The following is a 16,759-nucleotide window of genomic DNA, read 5'->3' as shown; positions in this document are numbered from 1 at the left end:
ACACTGCACTCTCTTCTCCCAATTCTCCACAGTGATCCTGAAACCAAAAACATATTTCCCGACAAACCCAGAGTGTTTTTCAAATGCCCCCCCAACCTCCAAAACATCCTGGTCCACAGCACTCCTTCACCACACATCCAACATCCCCCTGCCCATAAATGCAACTGCCCCAGGTGCAAGACCTGCCCCATCCTCATTACCTCTCACACCCTCCAGGTGCACACGCCCACTGGCAAATTTACCCTCCATCCCAAAGGGACCTGCCATGCCATGCCTCAAACCTTATCTACATCCTCACCTGCAACATCTGTGGTGATTTTTACCTGGGGGAAACATCAATGGCCCTCAACCTCCGCTCCTCCACCCACAACCTGGACTTCACTGTCACCGTCCACACCAACCACCACAACATCAGTTTCAACGACTGCTTCCGGGTAGCGATCATCCATCTCCTACCCCAACCAGCCAACACCTCTGTTCGCAAAAGATGGGAGAGGGCCTATATATCGGCCATGTGTGCAACCACTCCACCTGGCCTGAACAAGGCCACCCAGTAATGCCTATCCCTCACCCACCGTCCCTCCCAAGCCAAGCCATCCCATCCTCCCTCCCAACTCATCCTACACACTCACAGTTTACGACGAGCCTGGTGACAAAACAGTGTTTTTTTTTCGTTCTACGCACCACTTCTTCTTTGATGGGGACCTGGCAACTCTGCAGTGCCCCAACTTCCGAGTCCATCTCTTTCTCCTCACACCGATGATGCTACGAAGTTAGCGAAAATTTTGAATTTTTCTACTGTCCGGTGAGTGTTTCCTTTTACCTTTTTTGATTTATATATATTTGGTCTAGGAATTAATTCGTGTGCCTGGACAAGAGATGGCGTAACGAACGTATCGTCCCACAGTTCCGTGTAGCCACACATGCATTGAAAACTCCTGTCAGCACGCATCGTTCGTAGGATAGGGCAGTTGATTGACACATCAACAACAGCATTTTGTAGTCAACTGAACATGGCGCAGTTCGTGCCAGATAAAGTGTTTTTGCGGGGTGTTCTGCTTCATTACTTTAACATGCAGAAAAGTGCTACCGAAAGTCATCGTATTTTGGTGGAAGTGTATGGTGACCATGCGCTAGCTGAGCGAATGTGTCAGAAGTGGTTTGCACGGTTTAGAAGTGGTGATTTCGGCCTGGAAGACCAAGAGCGACCTGGACAGCCAAAAAAATTTGAAGACTAAGAATTGAGAGCATTGCTCGATCAGGATTCGTGTCAAACGCAGGAAGAACTTGCAGAAGCATTAGGCGTTAATTAAACAACAGTTTCCAAATGCCTCAAAGCCATGGGAATGATTCAAAAGATGTCACATTGGGTTCCACATGAATTGAAAGACAGAGACGTTGAAAGACGAAAAACCATTTGCGAATTGCTGCTTCAAAGACAGAAAAGAAAGGGGTTTTTGCATCGCATTGTTACTGGCGATGAGAAGTGGATCCATTACGAGAACCCGAAATGAAAAAAGGCCTGGGTGAAGCCAGGTGAACCAGGTCCATCACAACCGAAACGAGATATTCACTGTGGAAAGGTTATGCTGTGCATATGGTGGGATATGAAAGGTGTGGTGTACTATGAGCTGCTGCAACCGGGTGAAACTATTAATGGAGAACGTTATCGACGACAATTAATGCGTTTGAAGCAAGCTGTGGCCAGGAAACGACCAGAATGGGAGAACAGACATGATAAACTTATTTTTCAACATGATAACGCTCGCCCACATGTCGCAAAACTGGTCAAAACCTATTTAGAAAATGTCGGATGGGAAGTTGTACCCCACCTGCCGTATTTTTCAGACGTTGCTCCTTCGGACTACTACTTGTTCGATTGCATGAATAACTATTTGATTGGACAGCGGTTCACTTCTTCAGAAGATATCGAAAAATGGGTCTCTGACTGTATCGCTTCAAAGGATGAGGACTTCTTTCGCCACGGAATCCGTAACTTGCCTGACAGATGGGCGAAAGTGGTGGCTCGCGATGGACAATATTTTTCTTAAGGTATTTATGTATTTTGTGTTTGAACTACAGCTTCAATGTGTGCGTAACAACCGCACGAATTAATTCCTAAACCAAATATATATATATATATATATATATACACATTAATATCTGTAGGAATGTTGTAGTGAGTACGGACTTATATTACTCTATTACCATCTTTTTGTAGGGGGTTTGTAGTAATTTTTTCTTGTAGTGAAAACGTACTCCTTAGAAATGTCAAAAAAAAAAAAAGGGAGAAAACTGCCACACTACAATACTGCATGCCGGTCGTATACCCTTACTGAGGTCCCACTCAATATAAAGTTTTCCCGCAGGAGAAGAGAATCCTATTGCACGAATGTCTGGAATCTGGGTTGACGCAACTTGTCAGAGAATTTGGGATTCATCTAGTTCTCCCTTCCAACAAACTGCGTACACCCACAGTAACAACAGATAATCCTAAATTACTTAATGTTCACTTGCTTAATTATTTTACCTATTTTTTGTAGGAAGAATTTCTTAATCGATTCAAAAGAAAGAGGTTACCATCTTAACAGGGTTTATTATAAATACGGAGAAACTAATACTCACTTTTATCCGCGAAGCTGTTTTTTCTTTTTCAATTAATTTCAGTGGCCACTGCCACCATCCTCGTTGGAACTTGCTGTACTGTTGCTTGACGTGCATCTTTTGTTTGTAGTTCTCTGGCTGCCGCTAGGTGCGCTGTTGTTAACTGTGCATCTTGGTCTGTGTCGTCTGCTATTTCCGGGCGATAACTGTTGTAGGGGAATCCAAGTGTGGTGCACTTGCCTGCTATCGATGTCTAGCTCGTGCGGGAAGTGCATTATGGCGTGCGTTTGTTATGAAATCTGAATAACATGGATAAATAACAGAAGTGAATTCACAACAAAGATGTCTGTTCGTCCTTTCTTTGAGCTTCACATTAAATGACAAAATACATTAGACACTTCTGACTAGTAACTGTAAATTGTTCACATCAATTTACGTATATATAAAATTTTTACATAAATTCCCACAGAAGCCCTTATCCAGTAAAATATCCCTCTATAGAAATATTTAATCCCACTTTAACTAGTTATTATCAAAAGGCAGTCCCATCCGTTTTTATATCTCTTTTTTTTATGCTGCCTGGCAATAATTTTGATTTCATTCTTCACAGATCAAGACCACACCATTTCCCGCAATAGCAAAAACCTTAAAAACATCTATATACATACTATGCAGAGAAGGTAAATCAACCATACTTACACTCAAACGCATGCACCAATCCATAAATAAGTTGCCAACTGATACAAACTTTGAAATCCATGTTAAACTGTGTCGTTGCCTCGGAGTGAGAGAATAGTCTCTACAAAAGCTAATAGACTTCATTGAAAACTAAATAATCCCTGATAATTCCAATTCTAATATCGCAAGCAAGAATCTCACTTAAGTACATTATTTTACGTAGGTTAATAAAAAAAATATATAAATGATTTGACGAGATACTTGTGCTAACTTTCTCAGTCCCCGTTACGTAAGTTTGGCAAATTCCAGTTACCGATGGAACAAACGCTGCTCAAGTTAAAACATTCCCAGCCACTTCAGTGTCTTGCCAGTTACGTAACAAGAGTGGAGGGAAAAGTTGGGTTGTTACTCCGAACTGCTGTGTGTGTGAATTTGAACTCTCCAGCTGGTACTTCTATCTGTTCTGTCATTACAAGTGCAGCTCGATCGGCGGAAGTAAATCACGCATGCGCGGTCAAGAATATCGGCAGAAGGACGAGACCTCTACCGAGAATCCTGTGCATGCGAAAGTAAGCATTACGTAAAATAAATACTAAACATTTATGGTGACTTATATACTGCACTCACAGTACAAAGATAGAGAGAGAGTGAAGCTGTGGCGGGTAGATTTTTAATAAAACAATTATCTAATCGCCACAGTGTGGAAGGTTAGAAGGTTCTAACATGCTGCCAAACAAGTTGCCATATTTATTAGTAAAATATGGTGTATGGTAAAGTAATTGTGATCAGGAATCAGTCATGTGATAATCCTGATACAGTTAAAATGCAGTTGAATATAAACACCATCATATTACTTATATATATATATTGAGTGAAAGTTCTGCTAAACTTTATGAAACATTTTACTATGTTCATCTTACCTGGAGACATGGCACACTTAAAATGGAAAAGAAGAATTTGGTCGTTTCACTGGCTTATCTCATTGTCATGGATAAACTGGAGGTAAAAACAAGGAAGGGCAGTGTGAAGAGCAGGCGCGTACTATCAGCAGAAGCACACCTCACAGCTGATGCTTGATAGCCATGACATTGTTGTTGCCAGACTTTCCTACCATCTTTTCTTACGGTGTTTATACAGTGTAGGATCAATACCCAGGAATAAATTAAATTGACACACTCACTGTCATTGTAGTTTCTCAATTCTAGTATCTTGTTTAATGACCCTGAAAATGTTTGCAACACAGGAGAATTTTATTTTTAAGTGTGGTGCATGCCTTATTATGTTCCTGCTCTTTTGGTAGGTAAGACAAACATGTGACGTTAGACACTATTTGTGTGAAACCAAACATTTTTTAAATTGTATATCTAGGCAGTAAAAGAAATGCGAAAAAGGAACAGAGCGTATCATGTAGGCAAATCTCAGTGGTTCCAAAATGACTGTGGTAGTATATACAAGTAACATGACGTAGAAAATGTCTGGTATTTTTGCCAAACCCAGGACAGTGAAATATTGTATCTCCTGGAAAAAATGCAATTGGAAACTTAACACAATGTCAAGGCTGCTGTTTAAAAACTAGGCATGGCAACGTCAACCCTGACATCATTCCTTGTATTGAGGTCAGTTTGGGATTTAATCTGATACAGAGATGCTAGAGTCTTTGCAGCTTATGTAACCATTTAGTCTCTCCACCAGATTCAAGTATTCCTTAAAAGTTTGAATTAAGGCTCGGCTGGACATTTGTCTGATACCAGGGCAGCTGTTTCATAATTTTTCTCACTTTTCGAGGAATCCAGAAACAGCTATGATATTCCAAAATCTGAAAAATTACACATGCCGAGAATTCCTTCAAGAACATTCATTTGAATCTTCATGTGGTTTGCTTTCGCTGTTGCTTCGATAGTCTCAGTAGTTTCGTGGCTACGTAAGTTTTTTAAAACTATTGATAATATCTAGACTATAATAAATGCAAATCACATGAAAATTCACCTGAATGCTCTAGAAGAAATTCTAAGCACATGTAATTTTTCATATTTTGGATTATAGTAGTTTATTGAAAGGAGAGGAAAATTCGAAAACCGCTGCCCTGGCATCAGCCAAAGGTCCAGCGGAGCTTTAACTGTTCAACAGAACTAATAATAACATAAATACATGTGTATATATAATTTTAGTATGAGTTTTATTCAAAACTGTTTTGTCGTCGTTACAAATCAAATTTACAGGGAAAGCATAGATGTAGAATTCTTTTTTCATAAAGATTCTTCTCTTACATGTTAGTGGAGTGAACCTATGGATGAGTTTTTGAACATGTAGTGGGAAAGAAAAGTTTTCATTGGGAGTATTGTGAAGTGTAAGGGTTATATGATTTGAAAGTAACTTTTTTACTGTCCCGACACGTACACTTAGTTTTGATCCCTTCATCCCAGAACTTCAGTGGTTCCATATGCTTTGTTGGATCAGGAGGTAAATCAGAAAAGCATTTCCGATATTTTATCCAAGGTGTAACATCAGGTACCATTTCCTGTTGAAGAAAAATAGGGTGAATGTAGTAGAGGAGAGAGAAAGTAATAATAAATAAAAGGTCTGCAACCTACTCGAATAACAACTGGTCATAGGTGAGTGAGTGTTATGTGCCATAAATAGAGGCATGCATATTTCGTTTTTGATGAAAACACGAAATGTGAAATAACACGTTGTAATGTTAATTTTTCATGTTTCTGAAAGGTGTGAGGTACATTTTTCTACCCTGTCTTGTCACGAAATTATGCGAAATGAACTGCAAAATGCGAAATGTACTCTTAAACACGAAATCTACCGTTTATATACCGACGCAACACTTTGTGAAGTCAGAATTATCCTGTGAGTTATGCAATTCATGGAAAACTGATTAATTCTGTTGCAAATATTTGAGAAGCAAAAATGGGCCCCCTTTATACAGGAATAAACATAATATTCTGGTAATGATTTAATGTGCTATTAGAAGGGATATGTTTATTTTGTGTAGTAAGTGCAGTTTTTAAATCAAATTTGGGATTATATTTACATTTTTAAAACCAAAATGTCATTTTATATGCCACTTTTTCACCGCTATAACAATGAAATTTCATTTTATTTACCGCTTTTGAACCCAAAATTAACTCAGTTTTTGTACTGAAATTTTGCTTTTTTATTTACCAAAAATATGTGCCTCTAGCCATAAATCTTTCAAGCTATTCCATGCTTTCTATTTTCGTTATTTTGCATCAGTATTGTACCTATTGGTTTCATCATGAGAGAAAATGATGATGAACTGAAGAAATGGATGATGGAACAACACATCCTTACCCAGGGTTCAAACCTGGAACCTGTGGCTTTGTAGCACATACATTGATCAGTTTGCCATGCAGGCTGACACAAATATTTAAGATTTCTAATAGTTTAGTCATTCAAAATATTTACAAGTTTTAATATGTAAGCAGTGATTTATTTATCCACACACAAAATTTTTCACCAAGGCCCAAATTTTGGCTTTAAATTTACTTTCACATCCCTCCCCTCTAGATACAAGTTTACCCCCCACCCCATGGGAAATTATGATTAAACCTCTGTATGTAAGTATTCCATTTGGAATGTACCTTACCAATCTGTCAGTTTTATTTTTAAAATATTCGAAACTTCATGTATGAGATAATCAAAATATTAAAATAATTATCATTAGCCGCAAAAAGTATTCTTTCACACAACACTGAAGTAAAGTTAATGATTGTGCTTTTTGCATAATTTCAACGAAAGTATCAATTGACATTTGCAGACCTGGAATTGTGTGTAGATTTCAGTCTTCAATACTATTTTTACTTCATCAAGAAGGATGTTGACAGGAACAGTGAACCACAAGAGGCTATTTTTTTTAATAAATTGTGTTTGGTAAAAAAAAATCCTACAAATTAAAGAAAAAGTACAATAAACTTGACTTACTGTCTTTCTGTAGTAGGGTCTAGGTGGCCGGAACTCATCCATAGTTTCGGATATGAAGCTTCTGTTGTAGTAATCTGGTGGATGCTTTGGTATTTTTACATCCCAAAGCTTTTCAGAACGACAAGGATGCCTGTGAAGTAAGGTAAAGTCAAGAATTCAAAAGTTTTATATGTAATGGAACCTCAAGTTTTATATATTTCAGGGGACCAATTTTTAAATCTGGGAAAAATTTATAAAAATTTGCTATGTTGGAATCGTGAAGATTGAATATTGAATATATAGGGAAAATGTGAAACCACTGTATTGATTAATTCGAGAATTCTGTCTCTTCTGTGGTGAGCATAGAAGGTAAATAAGCATGTAGAGCTGCCATGATCAAGTCAGCATGAGGGGAGAGGGTGGAAGGAGCATAGTGCTGATCACACCACTTCTATTATGGCTAAGATTGAGAATGTGCAGGATCCTACATGCAATTATGAAGGTGAATGCTTCATTCAGTTTAGTTTCTTCGTGAAATGTGAATATTTTATATCAGATTGATAAATTTTATTATTATTTTTACTGTATTGTATTGGAAATAGCAACCATGCTCTTAATGGATGTTTCTATTAGGTATATTGTGGTCTTCCAAGTTAGTACTGAATGGCGCTTGAGACTAAAACTTCATTGTTAGAAATGGAATTTTGAACTTCACCGAATTCCTTGTAAGATGGATACTTTGGTGGGTGTGAACATGCCAAAACATTCATGTCAAAAAAATGAAAAACATTGAGCTGGAAATTGTAAGAGTAGGAAGACTTACCTGTATGTTTCAGCACATTCAGCATGTCACCATAGCAACAACAACAAAGTGCTGCAAATGCTTTTCATTTCATAAAAAAACATATTTCACAAAGAATGGAATAATATTCTTGTATATTAAGATGATAACCACGATACTTACAGATCAGCATCTGTAGTGTGTTGTGTAACCAGGTTGACAAGAGGTCTTCGTAAATACTGAAATGTGTCCGGTTTAGTCCACACCTGCTCCAGCATTTCCTGAAAGAAACAATGACGTGAAAATGGTACTTTGTTCATGTTTTTAAAGTGGCATGCTGATTGTGCTGAAACATCCAGGCAAAAATAATTGTATCACAGAAAAGATATGTAATTTTATGTATACTCCTGTTAACCATGGTGTAAGTGTCCTTTGAGGCCCAAGGCCTTCCAAGCATGTTTACATTGGGTGACATATGATCAGCATGTAAAGTTGCATCACCTTGATTTTCTGGCATTCAAGACCAATCATTGCTGCAATTGCTTTCAGACAGTTCCCCAATTGAAAAATATTTCTGAAGTATGTCATAGTTAGGGTGCGGACTTTTCTCTATTTGCCTTTTTTATTCCTTAGTAGTAAAGCATGTGCTTAAATGTTTCATGTTTGTTTCGTGGTGTTTCTAGCCCCAAAATGCAATTTTGTAGTGCCTATAAATGCCTATTTTGAGGGTTAGTGCCTAAAATGCCTATTCTGCAACTATTGCTTACTTCAGCTTTTTTATACACCTTTGGCTTTCCCTACATTGATGAAGGTAAGCCTTTGTATATGTTGAACTGACTGAAATCTGGTGTTCACCAGATTTGAGGGTTGCAAGGGATGTCAGATCTTTGGAAATTCCAAATGTCATTTAATCAGGGTAAGCAAACTGGACAAGTAGTTGATAACTCATACTTGGACAAAGGGACGCCAAACCACCCACTCTTTTTTTTTCCACCTGAAAGCTTGTAGGAGTCAATCAGTAGTTATTTGCTTTGTTGTGTGTGTGTGTGTGAAAGGAAGTAGATAATTATCTGTGAATATATTGTGTTCATATGTTTAAAAATGTCAAGGCACAAGGTAGCCAGATGTGTATTAATCAAAAAATGGATTGCTGCAGAAGCTTGTTTTACCACAGATGGAAAATTTGATTTTTGTTATTTAGTGTCGCTTTTCTTCCACTAATCGCGACGATGAGAATGAGTAATGATATGATGAAGTTTATGAAGGAACACTTGCAAAGAACACTTATGCCCAGACTGGGATTTGAACCCGGGACCCCTGACATCGTAGCAGTGCTATTTAACCACTCCACCACGGAGGTCAGCCCACCGATGGAAAATAATTTCCTGTCAAGCTTGCGTTAAATTACAAATGAATATTTTATCCCACATGTGCATACATACATAGTTTTATGTAATGGCCTTGTTCAAAACTCTCAGCTGCTGACATGATTTTGATGCCTGTGAAAATATTTTTCTACCTCTTGCGTTATTCGGAAACACGGATAATTGGTGAATGATGGACATTGTGATGAGCCGTCATCTGACATTACCTCACTTCTGAATACAACAATGTTAAGATATGTGAAAACCTTAGTTTAGTGGATTTGTGTTGCATACAGGAAATTACACTAAGTCAGACGATGTTATATATTCTAAAATTTAATGCCATACACAGGTTAACAGCTCACAGCCTTCCTGCAAATGAGGATTTGTTTCAACCCCCTCCCCCTTAGGCACACCCTAAGTATAATTTGTATTGGAAGAAGAAGATTGAAAATACGTTCATGTTCAATGCCTATTTTAATGTCTTTTTTTTTTAAATTTTGGGATGCCTATTTTAGTGCCTTTTCTTATTTTATAGTGCCTTTTTAAGTGCCTATTTTCATCATTTTTAGTTCCTGCACCCTAGTCATAGTTTTAAAGGTAGGACAATCCCCTGTGCATTGCACCTTGCTGAGATGGCCCATAGGGTTTGTGGAGATAAATCTCTACACTTGATTTCGGCCATAATGGAGACAATATAACCATCTGCTGGGGATGGGAGGATCCAGAGTCAAGTGTGTGCTGTGTTTTACAGGAATGCTGGAATGAACAGCTAGACACGGAGACCCTTCTGAAATTTGGAAGATGTAGCCACACCTTCATTTTACAGTGCTAGAATTCTAGTTACTAAAGTGTTGCAAACTTACTTGTGTCGTCGTCTTGGGAAATGTGCGATCTGTATCTTGAATTCTGTTGTATGTGGATCTGGAGTAATCCTTTGGCCAGCCTTTATATGGATCATAGTCTTTAGGTTGTGCTTCTTGTTCATATTGCCTATTATAAGAAAATAAATTTATATATATAACACATGCATACATAAAACACCTGCTTTATGCTAATGAAGAGTTTGAAATATTGGTGACTGAAAGTAAAAATTCCACATGCCAATATGAAGATACAAAAACATTCAGGGTTGTGTTGACAACAAAATCCATCAAATTGACTATGAATCTCCTGGGCCAAAAATTGAAATTTTTGCATAGATTAATCTTTCCGATTTGTATGTGTTCTGTATATCCTCGTGCAGCATTTATTCTTCTTAGTTTGACCATATTTTATACTAGTATGTATATAATCTGATATGGGCTCCCTACTAAATCAACCAGTGTGTGTGAGAAATTCATGATTTAACTACAAAAAAGTGACAACTTATATTAGAAATAAAAAGAAATGGGGGCGTTTACTGGTTTGAACCCGGTCTTACGTTAATTAAGCATAGATGTTCCCTCATGTAAAATAAATAAATGTACCACAATGATTAGAATTAGACACGGTATTATACGTCGTGTCAACGGTCCAAGAGTTCGGCCAATGGATAAGGACGCACAGGTTCCTTATACATTGGTCTTCATTTACGAGCCAAAATGATTACTACAAGAAGGAATCAGAAATCAAGACACTGAACACTGAAACATGTTATGACATAGTATTTAATGCACTGCTGTTGACATACAACACCTTGTCGCTCGCCTACACAAGCACCATTATAGACAAAACACTATCGCCGACCCATAAGTCTCTGGGTGGAACAAGTTAGCAGCGCGGACCGCTGATGGTCGACGTTGCATGTAAACACTTTACTCGAGCACCATTGTCTAACAAGTTAAACATTAAGGTTGAAATCTCAAAGCTAGAAATCTAGACTTGGTCAAGAGAGGAGAAAATAAATTCCTCTCCGACCTACAAAGGTGCTGAAACAAGAGTGAATGTTCTAAACTGTGTCTCTCAAGTCCCTACTTCCTCTTTTTCCTTCCTTCCCGGAAGAATTGTCCTTTTCTCTATTGGTCGTTGAACTTTTAACTCCTCCCACACATGGTCATGTCTGCACCGAAGGGTGATAATGCTTACACTGAAGGGTGATAATTGCGTAGCACAAAAGCACAATAACACCTTGTTTGAGAGCTGATCTCGAGAACGAAAAGTACCGTTCTAATTAATTTTTATTGCTCACAACTCAGACACTTCATTAAAGTTATGTCTTCTGTGGCTGTCAAAACTTCACTGAGGCGAAGAGATATTTTCGGGCAGGGTTGTAGTTCAAGATTCCGTACTATTTACCCTCGTCACTTCACTGTCACTGAGCCAGACTGGCGGGTGCGCTCGTGGAAGTTATGTCCATCTGTGAGAGCCTGTTATGTATAAGACTATTGTTTCCATTCGGAGCCTGGCCGGCTGCGAACTCTCTTGAGAACAGAGTCCTTGTTTAAGACGAGGGTGAAGACTTCCTTGGGGGTTTTAAATTTTAAAATGCCTGAAGTTCCGTGATTAGCTCCATCTCTAAATTCAGCCATCAGGCTGAACTTGAATTTATGGTGACATGAGCCCAATGTGGACTGGATGGATATGAGTTTATTGCGGGACTCACTGGCTTCTTTATCTCGAAGTAGGGGCGGTGATATATGCGGGGCTTCATGGGAAAGAATGCTTGTTTACAGAGAAGGCTGTCCGTTTCTTAGAGAGCAGAAAAATGAAATCTTGGGGAGAAATGCGTAGTAAGACTGATGGTAATGGCAACTGGTAATTGGTATATCAGTTATAAACTGATATGGCCCCCTCCAGTCTATGACTAATCTGCTTGCATGATATATAATATATTTAGATAACACAAAATAACAATCTGGTAAGGAATTATAGTATAAAGCACACAAAGTGGTCTTAACAATATAACATAACTCGGTTTCACTTCAAAAATGAACATTGTTTCTAGATTCCCCATCTTGTTTTGTTTCCTCTCATTAACATGGAAAATATAAGCATGAAAGCAAAATGTCATTTTTCCGCGGTTAGGAGATGTAGAAACAGTATTAAGAATAGCCACAGTGATCGTTCTGTGCATAAAGTGGACCTAAAGCAACATCAATTCCAAGAAGACACAATCAAAGGGGGCGGATCTGTAAGTAATTCTGCTGTTTCAAACTGTCTTCCCTGTGATATTACAAAATGAACTTCCACAACAGCCTGTATTAATACATTTTCCTCAGAAAACATTAGGCAATATAATGATAACTTTCCAAACTGATTGGTATAAGTCTTTTAAATGGTTGGAATACAACATTCAAGTTGATTCAACCTTTTGTTTCCCATGTAGATTCTTTGGAACTGGAAACAAACATGGGAGAGTCACATTCACAAAAATTGGCTTTAATAATTGGAAACGAGATCTGGATAAGGATTCTGGTTTTTGAAAACATGACAACAGTCAGGGTCATAAACATGCTCAGATACCGTGGGAGTCCTACATTAAAATGAAAGAACAAGGTAAAGAAGTGCCAGTCTTTGTAGTCTAGTAAGTCTAACACATGCAGCTCAAGTAAAAAAATCTTTAATTCTCCTAATTTATTCTTCACTGCAGTTTTAATTTTTCGTTTGTTAGTGCGCTTGTGTTTCTATGTTGTCAGTAAGTGAACTAACATTGAGCGTTCATCATCCTAAAACCTCTGCCTACTTTGACAGTAGTTTTAACTCTGCTCTTGGGTAGAGCTGGCAGCTGTCTTCTGAGGGTGTCAAAATGCTCAAATTAAATTTTTAACACCCATAAGAACAATGAGAAAACCTACAAAAATAAGAAAAAATATTCAATAAATTTGATTAAAATGGTTTTTCCAGAATTCTATTTACTATTCCAGTACCTGTGACTAAATGAGATTTGGTAAATTAAATCTTTTTTTATATATATTATCAGTTGAAAATGATTTTTTCCATCATTATGTTGCTTGTTTACAAGCTTCGTTTGTCTTGTAAAGGCATAGAAAAGCTTTTCTATAACTGATGAAAGCATGTTTCGCTTTATTTTTTCAAAATACAGGAATTTTTTATGCCGAATTTTCAACACAAATAAAAATTGCATGCAAATATTTGTAATAATTGCATTATAGGTATGAATTTAAGCCATGAACAAGAATGCTCCAATGTAGCACAACGTTGATTCAGGGGAGGGGTGGCAACTTTCATTAAACGTCATTCCACCTTGAAAAATTCCTAGGGTGGCCCTCACATGACCACCGAACTAGAGCCTACCTAAAAATATTTTATCCACCCTAAGAAAAATTTCTGGCGACGCCACTGGAAAACAGCCCAGTTGGATTTATTTATGAAGGTTCGTTTCCAACTGACACATGTTGATTGTTGTATGTCACTTGTCATTTTGGTCTAAAAGTTGCTTTACACTCGCACAAGTAGTTACAGATTTAATCTGTAGATCTTAAGTTCATAATCTGTGTATAAACATTTTTTATAAAACAAAAGTGAGGAAAGGGTCTTGAAGATGTTCTGTTTGTTAACGTATTAGTTGGAGATTTCTCCAAATGTAGTGTAAATACATATGTATTACACACATAGTGGGACATTGACTTTAAGTTTTACAATAAACTGAACATGTAAAAGAAAACAATGCAACTTAGTATTGTTGTTACCAAATATCTCGCACAACTCAGTTGCTTGTTAATTTTAATTACATATCATTAATTATAATGTTCACTTACCAATTGGTAACTTTCACTTTAGGGTTGTAGATGTTCCAGGTAGATATCAAACTACTTGTTCCCTTTGTTTTCTTTGAGGGCTTCTCATCACTTGTCTTCACATTATCATCTGTAAAGAAACAACAAAAGAATTAAATAAAATCCTCTGAATTGATGTATTAATTGTTTTTTTTTTTTTGTTTCATCTGTCATGAGGTATTTTGTTCAAGGTAATTATGATTGTGAATTTTACCAAACATGCTGTAACAAAATATATATGTTAAGAGTAAGATGTTGTGGCTTCTTAAAGTCATACATTGAAATTTGAGGGAATGCTCTTTCCACACACAACTTGAAAATTATTAATCCAAAATGGCACACAACCACATCCTTTCCTAAACCCACAGCACAAACAGTTTAAATGTCTCGTCCAATTGTACTTATTTTGCACATTTTTATACTATCGCTACTCCAGTTCTCACTACAAAGATGGACCTGAAGGAAATCAGCCAAGCTGTTAAGAACTGGTTTGATCTTTCCCAGGTTAGTAGCAAATGGAAGAATTGGTTTAAGAATGACCAAGGTTTGTTATAATTGCTTTTGCAGTAAACTTTGTTGACATGACAGTATTTTTTGCACAAAGGCACTTCAAACGGCTTTTCCTTAATAATAATATCCCATTGTGGATATTACATGTCTTTCTAGACCATTACAATTTCTTTCACCAATTGACTTGTGAGTCAACCTTGTTATTTTGGACTCCATATATTTAAAGTGAGAGCTCCAGCTATTTGGCTATGCAGGAGTCCTTTGCAGTAAACTTTAATAATAATAATAATAATAATAATAATAATAATAGTTACTTAACCCACTCTATAATCATGGTAGGATCAACCTGTGTACATCATCCTTCATTTGCACTCGGTTATACTGTAAATTTATACCACTATGATTCACATCTTATTAATTGGTAGCAGTTGCTATCAGACAATTGTTGGGTCTACAAGGTCCTAATTTATGATTGAAGTAATTAATATTTGTCTTCGTTTAAGATTTGCACTTGGATTGCAGCTCTCCTAGTGCAGAAAACTTGACTGCATTTTTGTTGCATGTTCTATAGTCATGAGCAGAAGAACTTTCACATATATATATATATATATATATATGCCTAAGCAATAATTAATTGTAAATTTGCAATTCACCACCAATCCCTGAAATTAGTGTATCAAAATACCACGACCATAAGGTTATTGTACAGGGTGTCCCACTCATAAGTGTCCCCGGAAAAAGTGTTATAAAAATCTTAATAAAAGAGGATATGAAACAAATTTGTACATGACATACCTTTATGGTTGAGAAATGAAGGTACATTACAAGAAGTGCTGGAAGTGAACTTGGCGATGGTGTGTGGTTTGTTCTTGTACACACTACCTTTAAGGTGTGTGTACAAGAGTTACGAGTTACGTGAGAACATCCGCCGTGAAATCCAGGCAGTCACGCCGATACTCTGGCAGCAACATTCACGAACATGCAGCGCCGTGTTGAACTGTGTTTACGGGGGGGGGGGAGGTCACTTCCAGCACTTCTTGTAATGTACCTTCATTTCTCAACCATAAAGGTATGTCATGTACAAATTTGGTTTCATATCCTCTTTTATTAAGATTTTTATAACACTTTTTCCGGGGTCCCTTACGAGTAGGACACTCTGTATTACCATTCAAGGATTCCTGTTGGGATGGATAAAGAGGACAAACGAACCATTGTCTCGAAAATCGTGATTGAGATGGACATCTTTGGTAAAAAAACGAGACTGAGACGTGAGCTATTCAGGACGTACCACCATCTGGCTTTTTAAGGAGAGAGAGATGGGTAGACCTCTTTTTGTTTCTCTTTCTTCTTTTCAATCACAATCTTTATATCAATCTTTGTAATTATTTTAGTTCAACCAATTATTATATCCTTCTAAGCCTGTCTGTCTCTCCCGACATCCCCATAGGCATGAGGAGAGATGGGGCAGGTTCTTTTTCTTTCCATTTTACTTTTCTCTCTCTTTCTCTCTCTCTCTTTCTAGGTAGGGAGATTGATTGATTTGGTTTATTTCACTTCGCATTTCTGCCACTTTTGGGTAAACTCGAAGTTGAGGATGAGTGATGAAATTGACGAAGGGACACTCACAAAGAATACCCATGCTCAGGCCGGGATTCGAACCCGGGACCCCTGGCATTGTAGCGCTCTGAGCTAACCACTCCGCCATTGAGGACGGCAGGTAGGGAGAAAATAGAGGGGAAAGAGACTCTTCAAGAGGTTATTGTGAAATAACTTATTTGTATGACACCAGCGGGAGGAAAGGAATGACGAATTGAGTAAGTGATACATTAAGATGGAATCGAGATGAAATCCGACTTTCCTTCGAGACGTGAAGAGCAACTGTGTGGTGAACGTTGCCTCATCGTATCCGGGAGGAAGTGATTCTTGACCTTCGTTCGTTTTGCTTTCCCATATATGTCACCCTCACCAGCATCCAATAGCATCGTGGCTGCTGGTATGGTGGTTGGTTCATATTTAAATTTATATTTTCTACAATGCCAATCAAAGCTACAAAGCATCTCTGCTACGTGTTTTCCAGCAGTGACCTCAGAAAATTTCATTCGGATGGGCTCAAAGGTGAGCGGAATATTTTCAAGAGTTCTTTCTTGTTTACACAATTCGTTCCAGTGTTTCCT

General features: G+C 37.7%; 1 protein-coding gene across 1 annotated transcript in view; it reads right to left on the bottom strand.

Annotated features, from left to right (window-relative positions):
- Positions 1-5,575: 5,575 nt before the first annotated feature.
- Positions 5,576-16,759, bottom strand: part of LOC145988872 (uncharacterized) — a 70,290-nt gene continuing 59,106 nt past the window's right edge. The window contains exons 7-11 of the mRNA XM_083124145.1: positions 14,058-14,166; positions 10,224-10,350; positions 8,177-8,274; positions 7,234-7,363; positions 5,576-5,800 (exon numbers count right to left, since the gene is read on the bottom strand). Of these exons, the coding sequence (XP_082980271.1) occupies positions 5,609-5,800; positions 7,234-7,363; positions 8,177-8,274; positions 10,224-10,350; positions 14,058-14,166 (656 nt within the window). The 3' untranslated portion in view covers positions 5,576-5,608. The remainder of the gene's footprint in view (positions 5,801-7,233; positions 7,364-8,176; positions 8,275-10,223; positions 10,351-14,057; positions 14,167-16,759) is intronic.

The sequence above is a fragment of the Lepisma saccharinum genome, chromosome 1 (assembly GCF_977018435.1).
Source record: "Lepisma saccharinum chromosome 1, izLepSacc3.1, whole genome shotgun sequence".
Lineage (NCBI taxonomy): Eukaryota > Metazoa > Arthropoda > Insecta > Zygentoma > Lepismatidae > Lepisma > Lepisma saccharinum.
This window is presented reverse-complemented; position numbering and strand designations above follow the sequence as displayed.